General features: G+C 41.8%; 1 protein-coding gene across 1 annotated transcript in view; it reads right to left on the bottom strand.

Annotated features, from left to right (window-relative positions):
• The window catches only part of LOC310682042 (uncharacterized protein), a 74,029-nt gene that overhangs the window by 49,184 nt on the left and 8,248 nt on the right, over positions 1-16,597 (bottom strand). Inside the window, exons 2-12 of the mRNA XM_083450287.1 lie at positions 14,056-14,094; positions 13,562-13,690; positions 11,983-12,138; positions 11,013-11,160; positions 10,239-10,402; positions 9,328-9,462; positions 7,557-7,742; positions 6,271-6,554; positions 4,895-5,037; positions 2,232-2,453; positions 198-908 (exon numbers count right to left, since the gene is read on the bottom strand). Coding sequence (XP_083306413.1) covers positions 198-908; positions 2,232-2,453; positions 4,895-5,037; positions 6,271-6,554; positions 7,557-7,742; positions 9,328-9,462; positions 10,239-10,402; positions 11,013-11,160; positions 11,983-12,138; positions 13,562-13,690; positions 14,056-14,094 — 2,317 coding nt within the window. The remainder of the gene's footprint in view (positions 1-197; positions 909-2,231; positions 2,454-4,894; positions 5,038-6,270; positions 6,555-7,556; positions 7,743-9,327; positions 9,463-10,238; positions 10,403-11,012; positions 11,161-11,982; positions 12,139-13,561; positions 13,691-14,055; positions 14,095-16,597) is intronic.

Here is a 16,597-nt window from a genome sequence, read left to right on the forward strand (position 1 = left end):
ATTCAACTCTCCTCTTGTCAAAACTCCTCATTTCATGGGAAGGTGCACAGAGCAGCTTTCATTAATGCAATAATGTTATAGCAAAATATTAAATAAGAAAGATCAGTGGTCTAGTTCTCTTTTTAAAAAACCACAGAATTCCAAAGAACAAACAAACAAAACAGAAATAGTTAATTTAGTTTCAGTAGAATACTTACACACAAATATTAGTCCTCCGAGGAACATCAGGCCAATGGCTGTAGCACTAAGTGTAGTTTCTGCGCCTCCTTGTCTGCCCCAACCATAACCATCATAACCACCATAGCCACCATAACCACCATAACCACCAGCGCCACCGTCACCATAATCAATACCACCACCAGTGCCACCACTAGTTCCTCCTGTTCCATCATCTCTTCCTCCTCCTGTTCCTCCCCAGCTGCCTGCTCCCTCACCGGTTCCTCCTCCAGTTCCTTCTCCCCCAGTTATTCCTCCACCAGTTCCTCCTCCACCAGTTCCTCCTCCCCCAGTTCCTCCTCCCCAGCCAGTTCCTCCTCCGCTGGTTCCTCCTCCACCAATGACTCCTCCCTGGCCACCTCCACCAATAACGCCTGTTCCACCTCCTCCTATTCCTCCTCCTCCTGCTCCTCCTCCTGCTCCTCCTCCTGCTCCTGCTCCTCCTCCACCAGCACCACCACCAGCACCACCAGCACCACCTCCGCCTCCTCCACCAGCACCACCACCAATAATAGTAACAGTGATTCTTCGAGTGGCAGACTTGACACAGTTCCCATTGCGGTCACAATGACAGGCTTGCAAAGGAATAACCAGTGGTCTATCACAGCTTCTGCCACTGTTGTCGAACACTCTAACTTGGACCTCATGAATGACAAATTCTATATCCTGGGAGAACAGTGCTGCTGAGGTATCTGTTTGGGACGGGGAAAGGGAAGAAACAAAAATAATAATTTAGATTAAGAATTCTGCTTTGGAATCTCTGCTCAGGGTCAAGTTCATGTTCCTAAATAAAGTTAGCAGTCCTTATGAGGGCAGCTTAGACTACATTAATCTCTCAGGGTCACCTCCAACATAGTGCTGAGTGAGTGTGCTGTCAGCGTTAGGATTTCCTCTTGCATAATGGGATTTCCTCACCCTCTCCTTCCCATGGATGTTCACTAAATCTGTTCTAGGAGTTCTGTCAACCCTCAGGAGCAAAGTTGGGGAGGGCACAGGGAGCATGTGGGGGTAGGAAGAAGGGGGAAGTCCTGATGAGCAAGCAGAAATCCATGTGCTGATGGGAGCCTAATCTTGTGCGATGTAGGATACAAACCTCAGAACCCATCTGGGTGCATTAAGAAAGCACACTTGAGTTTCTTTCTTGCAGCACAGTGCAGCTATGCCACTGACATCTCTCTTTGCTTACCCTCCCATTCATTCCCTGGGCTGATGAAGTTAATTAGCAAAGTCTTGTAAGAATTGGCCATCAACTGATAAAAGTGAATGGGGGCAGGTACCCAACAGCTACATTCATGTTGATCACAGAGAAGCCAGAGAGCAGGGGAGGGTTATTTGATGGTCATGCTTGGAGAACATGTCCTCTAGCAAATGCTTTGAGCAGCCTTCCCCAGCCTTCACACACCTGCCCTCTAGATGTTTTGGACTACAACTTCCATGAGTCTCAGCCAGCGTGGCCAGCAGTAAGGGATGATGGGAAATGTAGTCCAAAAACCTGGAGGACATGAGGTTGAAGAAGGCTCACTCTCAGGGATCCTTTAATTGATTACAGATAGTGCAAGACATTTGCATTATATTGAAGCTGAATTACATAACATTACACAGTTGCACCATGCCTTTGCCCGAATGTCTTTGTTTGCTACAAACTCAATAGATCTTTCTCCCTTCCTGTGGCCCAGATGCTCAAACTCAGGCATCCCCAACCTGCGACCCTCCAGATGTTTTGACGTACAACTCCCATGATCCCTAGGTAAAAGGACCAGTGGTCAGGGATGATGGGAATTGTAGTCCAAAACATCTGGAGGGCCGAAGGTTGGGGATGCCTGCTCAAACTGTTGTGTAGGATTCCCACATGCCCAAGTTGAGAGTGACCAGAAAGCACACCAATTCTTACAAACTTACCATACAAAGAAATGGTTGGTGCAGGGATAGGAGGGAGGTGTTGGAAGGCAAAACCAGCTTAGAAAGTCAGGCAATCATTGACTGGCAAGGTGATCTCTACATATAAATGTACTCACCATTCACTATTCTGATGTTCCACGAACTTCCTGGAGACTGTGCCACTATTGTAAATTTAAAAGGTGGACCATATGGATGGCCATCTAGATCGTGAGCTGTGATTACCGCTGTTGGATTGTCCACACATACTCTTCTGATTTCGTCTGTTACAGTAGGGCAGTTGTCATTGACATCATCAATAGTAAGCACAATGGTACCAGTAGCTGTTGCATAAGGACTGTCTGTAATAAAAGACATCTATATGAAGATGGTGGGTGGGTGGAATCAGGTGCATCTAACTAGTCTATGTTGCAGAAGAAAAATACTCCTGGTAAGTAAACAGCATGGCAAAACTACATTTGTACAAATCAGAAAAGTAAACAAGTGGTTGATTTTATTGTTTGAAGTTAAACAGCTGTTAAATACTCAATGGCTGATAATGGGATAAAAAGCGGTGGGGGCTTTGGGGGCAGAAGGCTATCTACACGCAGCATTTTATTCTAGAATCAGTGGAGACTTAGTACATTGTCCACACACAATCTAGTTTTATGGGATACTTTTTGGTCCTCAAAAGTGCTTCTGGAGAAACTGGTTTCATTTTGAAACTAAAATCTCATTGCAGATTGATTCTGCATTACCCTGCAGTGTGTCCATTTGAAAACTGGTGAAAATAAATGTAGGCAGTCCCAGTAATGGTGTATCTGTGCAAGCAAGAACATTTCCAGATTCAGAAAAACTACATTTTTGTGTCACAAATGGGTTAGCAAGAGAGTGGGAATAAACAGGCAGCTCCCACCATGGAGGGGTATAATAAACTGTATCTCCCAAGGGATTGGGAACAGTGATTTTAAAAAACTTGAACTTGGGGTTAGGGTTGAGCAATGAGGTGGCCAGGTTTATTGATGGTACCAAATTGTTTAGGATGATAAAATTAAAAAGATGGATCGCAAGGAGCCTCAAAAGGAGCTCTCTAAACTGAGCAAATGTGCATTAAAATGATGAATGCAATTCAATGTAAGTAAGGGCAAAGTTCTGCACACTGAGGGCAAGAATTCCTTAATTGGCATTTGTGCTAAAAGGGTTTGAACTGGCAGGGACTGATCAGGAATGAGACCTTGGGATAATAGTGGATAATTCAATGAAAATGCCAACGTAGTGTGTGGCAGTTGTGAAAAGGGTGAATTCAATGTGTGGGATTATAAGCAAAGGAACTGAAAATAAAACTGCTATACAGCTGCATAGTGGGACTGCACTTGAAGTGTTGTACACTGGTCACTTTCTCTTGAAAATCATATTTTGAAGCTGGAAGAGGTGAAGAAAAGGGCACCCAAAATGATCAAGGAGCTGGAACTACTCTCTGATGTGGAAGGGTTGCAACATTTGGGTCTTTTTAGTTTTAAAAAATGGCAAGTTAAGGGCAGAGGACATGGTGGAGGTATATAAAATTATGCATGGTTTGAAGGCAATGGATAGAGAGACATTTTCTTTCTTAGGATTCTAGAGCCTCTTAGAATTCTAGTACCAGAGCTCATCCAATGAAGCTGAATGATGGAAGATTCAGTAACAAAAGGAAGTAATCCTTCACACAGCAGAATTACAGAATTTGATTCCACAAAATATATCAATAGCCACCAGCCTCAATTTTTTAAACAGGATCAGGGGCAATATACTTCTGAATAACATTTGCTAAGAACCACAAGTGAGGAGAGTGCTTCTAGGATTCCAGTAGGCATCTAGTTAGCCACTGTGAGAACAACATGCTGGAATGGATGGGTCTTTGGTCTGATCCAGCCCCTGCTTCTTATATGATCAGTACCGGTTCACATATGATAGTTTACATGCCTCTTATAATTTGGATAGTTTAAACAGAATATCCTTGGATATCAAGATCAACACCACTGAACAGCAGCACTGAACTGCCAGTAGGAGAAATAATAATAATAATAATAATAATAATAATAATAATAATAATAATTTATTATTTATACCCCGCCCATCTGACTGGGTTTCCCCAGCCACTCTGGGCGGCTTCCGAAAGAATATTAAAATACTGTGATACATCAAATAGAGCCCTGTATCTCTTTAAAGCAGGCATAGGCAAACTTGGCCCTCCAGATGTTTTGGGACTACAACTCCCACCATCCCTAGCTAACAGGACCAGTGGTCAGGGATAATGGGAATTGTAGTCTCAAAGCATCTGGAGGTCCAAGTTTGCCTATGCCTGCTCCAAAGCCTCAAAAGTCCCTCAGCGGCAATTTGTGTCTCCATTCATATGAAAATATGGGTATCTTTGTAAACATTCTGTTGCATGACTGAGCAGCATGCATTTATTTTGCGCTTTCAATTTCTACTGTTGGAAGCTGAAGAAGCTGAGACAGAAGAGAGTTTGCACAAAGAGGAACTCAAGAAGTGTGGAGTCTTCAGAGGTGATTTATGGGGAATCAGTTTCATGTGTGGATTTGAAACTACCACACCAACATTTGGGTGCGGTTGTTGAAGGGGGAATATTTGTATATTTAGCTATTTGAAACCCACAAAGGCTACTTTCTTCACTAGCTCAAAATGGACTATGAGATAGTTGGAGGAACTATCTCAATTTGCAGAATTGCATTTCTTCAAGCTGTTGCAGACTTCCTGTAAATAGCAAGGAAAATTATATTTAAAAAACCAGCTCTTTTCTTACCTCTAGTAATAGCTAGCAGCTCTGCAGAGTATACCCCATTGACTACATAGATTGATTCCCGATCAATCACTTTGTTGAAAGAGATGGCGCCAGTTGTTGGGTTGACTCGAAACCAGGCGGCTGGATCACGTCCCATGACGTAGCTGTTTTTGATTAGCAGAAATGAATTGGGCTTCATTTTAAGATGCAACAGTGCTTACATTTGCACTAACTAACTGATTTTATTTGCTTGGTTTAATAGGAGAAAATACTGTTCTGTGAGAGCAAACCTTTTTGTTGTATCTTAAGAGTTTTGGTTCCACATATTATGCAGAATGAGCAGAGGTGACAAGACTTTGCTGAAGGTACTTCAGCAGCCATCTGTAATGGGTGCTGTAACTGTGTCCTGCAGGGTCGTGAGCAGGGGTTGGACTCAACCTAGAAGACCTCTGATTGTGGAGTTCCTACTTCTGCTATAGCAGGCAGGCACAATCACTGTAGGTAAGAATAACGAGTCTCCAATTTTCATGTCACCAGGAACTGCTCATGTCTGGGAAGGGCCATAATAGAACATCTGCTTTGCATTGGTTTTCATACTAAGATAACACTATTTTTATTGCTCTGTGATTTGCTATTTTAGGATTAATGTGCATTATTAGCACCATTAAGTATAAATCAAAAGTGAAAATGGGTCTTTCTTCTGCTGGAAGCTTGGGAGTCAGAGATGTTTCTTGGGTCTAGACTGGTTGAAGACCACTGGGATAGACCATGCAGCAAATATTTGTTGTGACTAAATACTAAGGTTTGAATGTAGGTAAACTATAATATTCTTTCAACAGAGGCCTCAACAGAGGCCTATAGATGAGTACCATTAGTGGATTTATTTATATCACAGTCATTTGGAAGTTTCCGTCTCCACAAAACATTGACATTTGAAATTCAGAACTGTAAATACATTCCTTTAAAAATCAACAATATAATAGCCACAATTCATTTTTGACAAACGCAGTTTAAAGAGCAGAGAAAGATCAACTTTGAAGGTCACCTATTGTATACTAAATGCAGACCCTCCAATGTCCCAATTTTGCAGGGACAGTCCCAGAATCATAGAAGCCACCCTGGTTTCTGATTTGATCCCGGAATATCCCAGTTTTCCCTTTCCCTTCCCTCCATATCTCGGAAAACAATTAAAAGTAGTGGCGAGATCAGACCCCCACCCTCCATCCTTTTGGGGGGAAAAGAGCCTTTGCTTTCTCTCTCTGTGTGTATGCATGTCTATGTGTGGGTGCAAAGATGGAGTCCTGCTTATACTGAAAATACACACACACACACACTGATAAGTCTGAATGCATGGGGTGAGCTACAAAGAAGAATCCTGAAAACAAAGCCTATCTTACCGGACGTTAGTGGCAATTTTCCCAGTATCCTGGTCAATAGCTTGGAATGTTCCAACGTCATAGGTAAGTATAGTTTTAGTTGTTAAGCTTTCAGGTGCAGACACTTTTATTGAAGTTGGATAAAATGCTGGTCCTTCCATTACATTGGTTATTTGTACTGTAATTGGGGTACCCTGAGAAGCTGCTGAATATTGATATTGTGAAGCCACTGAAGAATGGAAAGGAGCTATGTTTCGCACACCAATACTCAGTGGTATGCTTGAAAATTCTTCATAGTTAATTTCCTAAAACAAAGAAAGAAACAGGATGTAATGCATGCTGTTCTCTGGTCCTTTACACAAGGTATTATGCACATCCATTTATGGATTGTAAAATCATACACATAGCATTTTTATTGTTAGAAAGCCATTCGCTGGAAAGTATCTTGCATTAAAATCATTTGCTGCTTGCATAACAAGACTCTTCCAGAAAAGCTGAATGCAGCGAAAAGGAGAGCCAGCACATACAAGTCAAATCCAAATAAAGCAGTCAAACGATCTTATGATCATTCTGTTTTTTAAAATCTGTTTAATAAATTCCATAGATTACATATGAATCAGGAAGTTTCCCCAGATGTGCTTCAGACAGAGCACAGATGTTGACAGATGACACAAAAAATGCAGGAAACATGAAATGCCATTGTCAGTCCACAGTCCTGTGTGGTTGTTTAAGAACCTGATACATGTGGCAAAACTGCATTTCTAGCCCAGGCTCTTTATCATACCTGCAAAGGAGCAGCATTAAATTCTGGGGAGCACCGCTGACATCACCCCTAGAATCATGCATATCACTGACCTCACACCTTCTACATCCATTTACTGAGTGTGGAAGTCGGCAGATAAGTAATGTAGCCATGTTCCATGCAGGACTGCTGACTGTATAGACACCCCTTTGCAAACATGCACACTCGATGTGTGCACAACACAGAGATGAATTAAGGCACTATATAAAGCAAGTCAATTGGGAAGCAAAGCTGAAGTCTGGAGATGGGGAACCTGTGGCTCTCCATGTGTTGCTGGACATGTCCCATCAGTTTGATGGGCAGGTATGATGGGAATTGTAGTCCAGCAACATCAGGAAGGCCCCAGTTTCCTCACCCCCTGCTCTAGCTTATTTTATTGGGAGACTACAATTATCTCTCGCTCTGTGTTTCTTGGACAATATGAAAAAGAGTGGATATTCTCTACTTTCAATCAACAGTTATGGGATCAGAATTTGACTTTCAGTGAAAATAGGAAAATTCATACCTTTATAACTCTCAGGATACCCTCGTTAGTTGCTCTGTCTAGAACTATGTCAAAGTTGCCATTTTCATTTCCTGAGATAAAATAAAATTCTGCAAACCAATTATCTGTATACTCTTGATCTAAATCAAAAACTTGTATTCTCAGAGCCTCTTGATTGAGTGTATTTTCTACAATGGTAATTGCGTACTAGAAAAGAAAGAAAACAATTGTTGACACGCATGCATGGGTTTCCCACTAACTCGAAAGGCAGTTTGCACATGGCTGCTACTCATTTCAAACTTGCTATGAACACTAATGATCTGATATGTATCATTTGGCACTCATATGGATACAATTAGCTGTACGGAATGAAAGAGTATCATGCTTACTTATGGCATAGTGCACAACAATCTATGGGTGACTGGGATAACCACAGCAAGCTGAAGAAAAGCGTTTTTAGAAGGTCAAAGATCTCTCTGACACACACAGGTGGTGCTGTAGTCTAAACCACTGAGCCTCTTGGGCTTGCTGATCAGAAGGTCGGCAGTTCAAATCCACGCAATGGGGTGAGCTTCCATTGCTCTATTCTAGCTTCTGCCAACCTTGAAGTTTGAAGGTGTACCAGTGCAAGTAGATAAATAGGTACTGCTGTGGCGGGAAGGTAAATGGCATGTCTGTGCACTCTGGCTTCTGTCATAATGTCCCGTTGTGCCAGAAGTGGTTTAGTCATGCTGGCCACATGACCCACTAAGCTGTTTGTGGACAAACGCTGGCTCCCTTAGCCTGAAAAGCGAGATGAGTGCCACACCCCATGGTCATCTTTGACTGGACTTAACCATCCAGGAGTCCTTTACCTTACCTTTTTTGCCTTTTGAAGCACACTGAGGACTTTATTTTTTTTTTAATTGGAAAAAATAAACTATAATAAATGCAATGAATCAAAACACAACTCAGCTTGCTATGGTAATCCCACTGATCCATTTTTTGTTTTGCATATTTTGTTGTTCTCAGCAGCTCAATATAGAGTAACTCCCCTCTCTCCCTCCTAGTTATTTATTTTCTTTGGTTCTCTGCCATATGATTTTAATCCATAAGACGGGCAGCAGGAACCTTGAAGTTGCCCATCAACAGTTAGTATGTGTAGACAATCTCAGCTCTCTTCCATGTAACTCTGTATTTCATTTCCTGTATTTACAAGTCAGTTTGTAAATCATATGGTTTCAAAGCATGCAATCACTATTAAACTTTATTTTCCTTTGTTTTATTTAGAAATATACTGTATACCTATTCTTTTAGATATGCAGTCGAAACGCTAAATATTTTTATGTGCAAAATCCTTTATTTTGTGTGAACACGCTATGAAAGGTCAACTCCTGAGAGTTGGTCTAAAACAACCTTCCCCAAACTGGTGCCCTCCAGATGTTGTTGGACTTGCATTTCCCATCATCCCTGACCATCAGCCATGTTGACTAGGGCTGATGGGAGTTGTAGTCCAGCAACATCCCCAGCTTGGAGAAGTCTGGCCTCAATAGTTGTCAGCTTAACATTATCACAGGTTTTATGACATTAGTAAGGTATTCCTATCAGTGAAATACAGATTCATTTTCCATTCATCTTATTTTTTTGAAGGGAAAGTAGAAACTAGGCTGATAGTCTGGACTGCTTCCATTTCTACTTCCAAAGGCACATAAACCCACCCCTGAACACCCCTCTTCTAGTTCCTGCTCCCAGAAGGTATTGCAGAATGTGGAATTGATTTTTGCTGGTGATGCTGCTTTAGTCAATAGCTTACCGAGCTCTGAGCACACGTTGGAAACTGATCATTTACATCAGTTACAGAAACCTCGCATGAACATTCAGATGATATTCCATCTGGACCACCATCCCTGTCTGTGGCTCTCACAACCAGACTGTAGCTTGCATGTTCCTATATAAAAGTGAGGGGAAGGAAGGAAGGAAGACAAACGTTTAAACAGTCACATTAGTGAGAAAGCATACTTCTACATTGTAGTGCTTTTTAATCTCATCGTGGAAAATGTTTTACATGGACCATATTTTGTGGGAGGGATTTGGGTGTGTACTTGAACTCTAGGTTAGCACAATTAAAGCGGACTGAAGGGCTAGTAAACAAATCTCCCCCCCCCCCTTTTAAAAAAGAATCTAACTTATTGTGCTTGAAAGTGAAGGGGGAAGTGAATTAAAAAGTGTAAGGATGAATTTTCATTTAACAGTCCTGCAAACAAATAAGAATAATGGCTGAATAAAGAAGAGAGGATATAAGTGAACCTCAGTGTAAGGTTTGTCCAAGAAAATCAGGACGAATTCTCAATAAACTGGTTGTCTGGAGGGATCCTATGATGTGATGTAATGGGAAAAATTATGAAGCATTTTAAGTGTCTTGTTCGTCATTGTTCCATTGACATCTTTTTTTGCAATCTCATTCAATTTTGATGCAGAGTTCAATGGCATTTACTCCCAGGTAAACATGCACAAGGTTACAGCTTTCTGCATAACTGTCCCTTCAACCCGCCTTATCTTTCTGATTTCCCCCCCTGGCTGATTTTCTTTTCTTGAATATATAGCAAGTTATTTTGTGCTGACTTTTCAGAAAGCTTTCTTAAATCCTGAATAGCTCTTTCCCCCAGCATACAAACTGCGGTATTTCTCAGGAAAAGCAGTGGACTCATATGCATGTATTTTTACCTCTCTGTCAAGGATATTTGCAATGTGAAGTTCTCCAGTCTGTTTGTTCAAAATAAACTTTGATGGACCTCCAGGATTTTGACTCACGATCTTGAAGGCAATTTTGGAATTCAGGTTATTTGGCTCATCTGCATCTGTAGCAGTTATTTTCATCACCAATGTGTCTGGAAAGAAGGAGAAGACCACTCAAACAAAAACCTTAAGAGCTGCACTTCAGTTTATTAAAACTGTAAGGATGCCATAATTTGTGAATTCTCCAATATCTCTCTGCTTACTAAGAGCAGGACAGAAGGCATTTTTCAAAATGTTAGGTGTGTTTCAATGAAGTTCCCCAGTCTCTGCTAATGTGCTGCACTACAAATGTAGCAAACTCTGATGTGCCTTTAAAAGGCATCATTTTGGTTATTTCTCTAAAGCAGGGACAGGGAACTTCTGCCCCCCCCCATGTCTCCAGCTCCCATCAGCTAGCATGGCCAATTCTGAGGAATGATGGGATTTGTAGTCCAGCAATCACCTGGAGGGACTACAGTCTCCCAGATCCCTACTCTACAGAAACAGGGTTTTGGCCTGCAATCATAAACCCACCCAAGAGCAGCCCCCATTGAACACAATGAGGCTTAATTCTCAGTAGAAGTGCATAGAATTGGGGAAAGGGCAACTGAATGAGGGTGGGTGAGGAATCCCAGATTGAAATGGAACATGATGAAAACGATAGATGCACACTTATTTTATCCAGTGGCAGAAATGGCTACAATGTGTTTGTAATGTACTTACTGTCCATGCTGCCCTCTGAAATTGACCCTGAAAACACACTTTGTGTAAATATGGGTGAATTGTCATTTACATCCAGAATCCGGACTCGAAGGTCAAGTGGTGTTTCCACTGATTGTCCAGTCATAACATTTATAGCAAAGCACTTAATCTGCATTAAGAAATAATAATAAAAAAATCAAAGATTAACTCAGAAGGAGTATGTAGTATTCAAAATACCCAAAACCATTCATTTGTTAGGTAAAAAAATTAATCTAATTTAAAAATACTGCAGGATTAATAATAATAATAATAATAATAATAAACAATGTATTATAAAATACAGTCTGCCTTTCAAGGTGAATACCAGTGAGAAACAACAAAGCAAGCATAACCAAAGTCAGCACTAAAAATAAAATGAGTGATAACAGCAGAATGAATAATAAAAAACCTCCATAATAATTGTCCAATAGTCACTTATGTTATAAAATCATCACCGTTAGTCTACAACAAAGGAGTCCCAGAAATTACCATATTTTTCCATGTATAAGACTATATTTTTTCCTAAATTTTTGAAGTTTAAAATAAGGGGTCATCTTATATACGGATAGTGCATAGTGCATTTTCTTAATTTTGGGTTAAAAAAAATAGGGGTCGCCTTATACATGGGGGCGTCTTATACACGAAAAAATACGGTATGTGTTGCTCCTTAAAAGGACCTGTAGTTCCCACCAGATGCATCTGTGATGTTAAGGGATGTAAGAACAACCCAGCTGGATTAGCCAAGTGGCTCATCTAGTCCAGAAGCCTGTTCTCACAATGGGCAGCCAGATGCTCACGGGAAGCCTGCATGTAGGACAGGGTTCAAGAGCACTCCCCCCATCTTGTGGTTTCCAGGAACTAGCATTCAGAAGCATACTGCCTCGGACAGATATTCTAGTTCTAAGTAGTAGAGGGAAAAAACGTTATAGTTTTGCAAACACATAGTACTTACAACAAACATTGGTGTCTCCTCTCGGTCTACTATTTTTGTTATATTAATTTCTCCAGTCTTTTGATTAATGATAAACACTCCAACAGGATGCTGATCAATTCCTACTCCAGAGATTTTGTATATAAGTGACTGAGTTTCTTCACAATCTGATCGGATCTGCAAAAGAAAACAAAAAACAAAAATTAGCCATGTTTTTCTCAACCCTAGATTTACTTATGTATTTATTTAAATGTGTACAAATGGCTCTACATTCAAGGAACATTCTCGTGAGATGGCCTACTCATATCAGTAGTGTAGTAACAACAACAACAAAAAAGGGGGAGTAAGATTTTGCTACTTGTTTCATGCAGCTGGCATACATTGGTCTGGTTTAGATGCAGACCTTGGCTTAATAAACCATGGTTTATTAACCTAGGAGCAAGTGTCATTCCTGCAGTGTCATCCCCATCCTTCCAATCCCCCTTTCTCCTCACACGCCAGCTATGACATTTTGATTGTTGTTTCTTTAAACCATGGTTTCCTGCTATCTCCAAAATGCAAACTGTGGTTTCATCCTGGCTTAATCATCAAAATGTGAAACCAGGATATAAGTGCATGAGAGGAGAGGATGGAGAGGCAGCACTAACTTTGATTATATCCCCCAAGCCTCCAGGGCAAATTGAAGGGGCACAATGAGTTGTAGGAGAATGGGGGAACAGACAAGAGTTTCCTCTGCTCCTTGCACTGCAGGAGTGGAACTCTGTGGAGGGTCTTCTCCTGCCAGCAGCTGCAACTTCAGGTTGTTAGCCAGTGTATCATTTATTGCAGGCCCGGCCAACTCCCTAGAGCCTGCTATCTACTCCCAGTTTAAAACAACTGGCAGTGATCTACCCATTGTCATTGGAGTGGGGGAGAGTTGCTGAGCTTTTTAAAGGAGAGGTTGGAGTTCTTGAGCTTTTTTTTAGGGGGAGGGCAGAGTTGTTGAGAGACACTTTTAGTTAGCATTATTCTGCCCCCCCCCCGGACTCAACCTTGAGGAAGGAAACGGATTCCAGCACTGTGTCTTGTTACAAACCATTTAGCAAGTCAACTAAATTTTACTCAGAATAGATCGACTGAAATGAATGGATTAAAGTAGGCCTACACTGAGTAACACTTAATTGACTCCCACCCTAGCAAAGGGGGATGGGGGGCAGCTGTCCCCCCAATCAATAAAAAACAATACAAGTCTGAAGTTCTGCCCCCCTAACAAAAGCCTGCCCCCTAACAAAAATCCTGGCTATGCCCATGCACCAATAGTCCTAGTCACACAACTAACCTTGATTTTAAAGAGAGTGTGTGTGAATTAGACACCACACTTTCCAAAAAAAGCTCCTAGACTGAAAAAAAACAGTTGTTTGGTACTTTACGTTTTTCCTCATTATCAACCTTTATCAGATCTTTGCTGTAAGTTTCACACACTGAAACTGCGGAGTCATTTATTTAAGGCCAGTGGACTTTGCTACTTAGTCAGTACATGGGAGGATCTCTGCCTGGTAATCTACAAGTGTTGCTTAGTAATTTACAAGTCTTGAACTCTTCTGATTTGCTTGGAACTTACCCTTGCAATTGGATTCCTCTTTGAATTATCTTCCCCTTCTCTACAGGCTGCAGCAAATTTAATCCATTCTCGTTTCTGCCTGTGGTGGCTTTTCCATCTCTCCATGCCTTTTTCATCCCATTCTTTCACCTTGAATAAACAGCACATGTGCATTAAAAGGACTAACTGAACACCATGAGGACCAGTTGTTCTGAATATTGAATGTGGTTTGATGGAAAAGTGGGTGACTCAGGGTTAGGGTTCTGAAGGAGACAGGAGGAACATGTGAAAATAAGGCCCATGTAACGGTTCAAAATAGGGTGTTTCGTCTGCAAGTCTTTGGTTCATATGTAATAGATTTGTGGGACACACCAGCAAATAGCTGCTTTACATAGTGATCCTATGCTTTGAAAAACAAACAAAAACAAACAAAACCCTCATTGAGCCTAAGTCTCATTGTCTAACTAGACAAGCATATGGTTGTGCTGCTAATAACACTGTGGTGATTAAATTACCTGAACATGAAAAGCAGCAGTGCTGAACTCCAAGGATACCTAGAAGTGGAACAAGAAAGAACAGTCAGAGCAATGCTCACCTTAATTTTCCCCCGCTTATAGAGCTCACAGAAACCCATCTCATCTATGTCTTTCAAAGTCTGCATCATCAGCCTTCATATTGCTAAAATGAATACAGATTATACATTTGGTCGGCGGTTCGAATCCCCGTGGCGGGGTGAGCTCCCGTCTTTCGGTCCCAGCTCCTGCCCACCTAGCAGTTCGAAAGCACCCCTAAGTGCAAGTAGATAAATAGGTACCGCTTTATAGCAGGAAGGTAAACGGCGTTTCCATGTGCTGTGCTGGTGCTGGCTCGCCAGAGCAGCTTCGTCACGCTGGCCACGTGACCCGGAAGTGTCTCTGGACAGTGCTGGCCCCCGGCCTCTTAAGTGAGATGGGCGCACAACCCTAGAGTCGGACACGACTGGCCTGTATGGGCAGGGGTACCTTTACCTTTTATACAGATTAAAAGTAAGACTTTGATTCCACAGTGTCCTTGCACAGGTCCATTCCTTCTCCTGTATATTTTCCTTCACATTACTGCCACCTCTTCAATTAAACCAAAGCATTTCATGCACCTCTCACTACTAGGGAATGCAATATGTAAATATGAATTTGCAAGCATCTGTATAATGAACAGCCAAAACAAGAACAATTTCTCATTTTATTCATGAATGTGAAATGCAAGTCAGTGAAAAACTCCCTAAATCTATATTGTAATATATGCATCAGATTACAAGCAGATTTTTTATGGGCCTGTCCTCATGTTGGCTGCATATTTAAAAGCCCTGCACTGTGCAAACAGATATCTTTATATTCACACCAGAGATTTTTACAGAAAGCAAACATTAGATGAAAATGAGATCATGCTCATGTGACCATAGAAATTTCAGTCAGCCATGTCTTATTCTACTAACAAAAATAAAAGTAAGTCAACTCCAAGAATTTCATTAGTGAATTTTTTTGCATACACCATCCTGGGCACCCACAGGGTACCATACTCAACAACAACAATTCCAATTGATAAGTCACCCTTCACCCACAGAGGCCGCCTGAGACTCCAATGACAGTGTTGAATCAAGGAGCGCTCCCAGAATATGGATCTGCTCCTTCCAGAGACTTGGGACACATAACACTTCTCTCTTTTCAGGATTCAGCTGCAGTTTATTGGCCCACAGCTAACCCATCACTGCCTCCAAGCACTGGTTTAACACCTCAGCTGCCTCTCCTGACTCAGTTGGAACAGAGAGATAGAGTTGGGGTGTCATCTGCATATTGATGACACTCTGTAATGATAGAATAGGTTGTGGGGAGTGCTTTGTTGCAGTGAGGTTTCAGTGGCCAACAACAGTTTCCCCAGCTTGCAAATGTGGCCACAGGTCCAAAAAGGTTAGCAACCCTTGTGTGTTCTTCACACTTGTTCAGACAGCAGCTTCCTCCTCTTTAAACGGAAGCGATTGTTCTTGGGATATCAGATTGTATTGGAGAGAATCCTTGCTGAATGAACTAGTAGAAACACACAGCCTTTTTATCACCCTTCTTCAGACAACTGCTCAGCTCATTCTCTCACTGACCTTCAGTTATAACTTTGCCCCAAAGCCAAAGGACAACATGCTGGCATTGCACACAACAAAACTTTAGAGAAATGGTTGAGAACTTCAAGCTCAGGAGGTCCTTCTTTCTAACCCTGAGGACTCTCCCTAGACCACAACCCCTCCGCAGGCCACACCCCTCACTAGTGCTGTTCCACACCCTCCTTGAATGTTTTAACCTGGCTGGAACAGGCCCTGGTACTGTGAAAATGCCACTTCCTTGCCTGAATGGAGTTATTTGCTTATAGAAACCCCTGACTTAGGTGTGGCTGGAGTGTAGCCTATGATGCAAAGGTAAGAATCACCATCACTGTTCCCCTCTATCCCCAACACTTTGGATCTTGCATGTGCCCTCCACAAGGTTTTCCACAAGGGGATGTGGCGTTTGGGATGAAAAGCCCCCCCCCCCCGCTTTAGAGGTTCTACCTTCTTCCTGACTGACAAGTCACATCTCAAATGTGGAAGACTTTTGGGAGCACTCTCCAACAAAGCATGAACAGATGTTCAGGGAGAAGCATCTGGTTGTGTATATAGAATACTTTGGATTCCTGCCTTTTCTATTAACTTCAATTAAATTTAGATCAAATTCTTTTGGGCAAGATTCACTGAGTCTTGGCCTTCCACTTGCATAAGGGGCTTCTCCCCTCATCTCCTGTTTGTTTCCTGCACCTCCAAAATTGACTTGGTGGTGTCAGGCAAAACCCCAGAACAGCACGTTTAGGAGAGGATTGTTCTGTTTGGCAAAGCGATATGTTTGCCCTGACAGAATGATAAACATAGCACCATGTTGAATTCCTCTATTTGAGTGCACGTGGGCAGGCAGATTTGCCCCAAAGTTCCCATCATCATCAATTTACTTAGACTGCTTTTGGCAGGTTAAAAGGAGGAGCAAAAGCAAAAGGACAAATGTA

This window comes from Podarcis tiliguerta, assembly GCF_965153285.1.
Source record: "Podarcis tiliguerta genome assembly, chromosome: 7".
Lineage (NCBI taxonomy): Eukaryota > Metazoa > Chordata > Lepidosauria > Squamata > Lacertidae > Podarcis > Podarcis tiliguerta.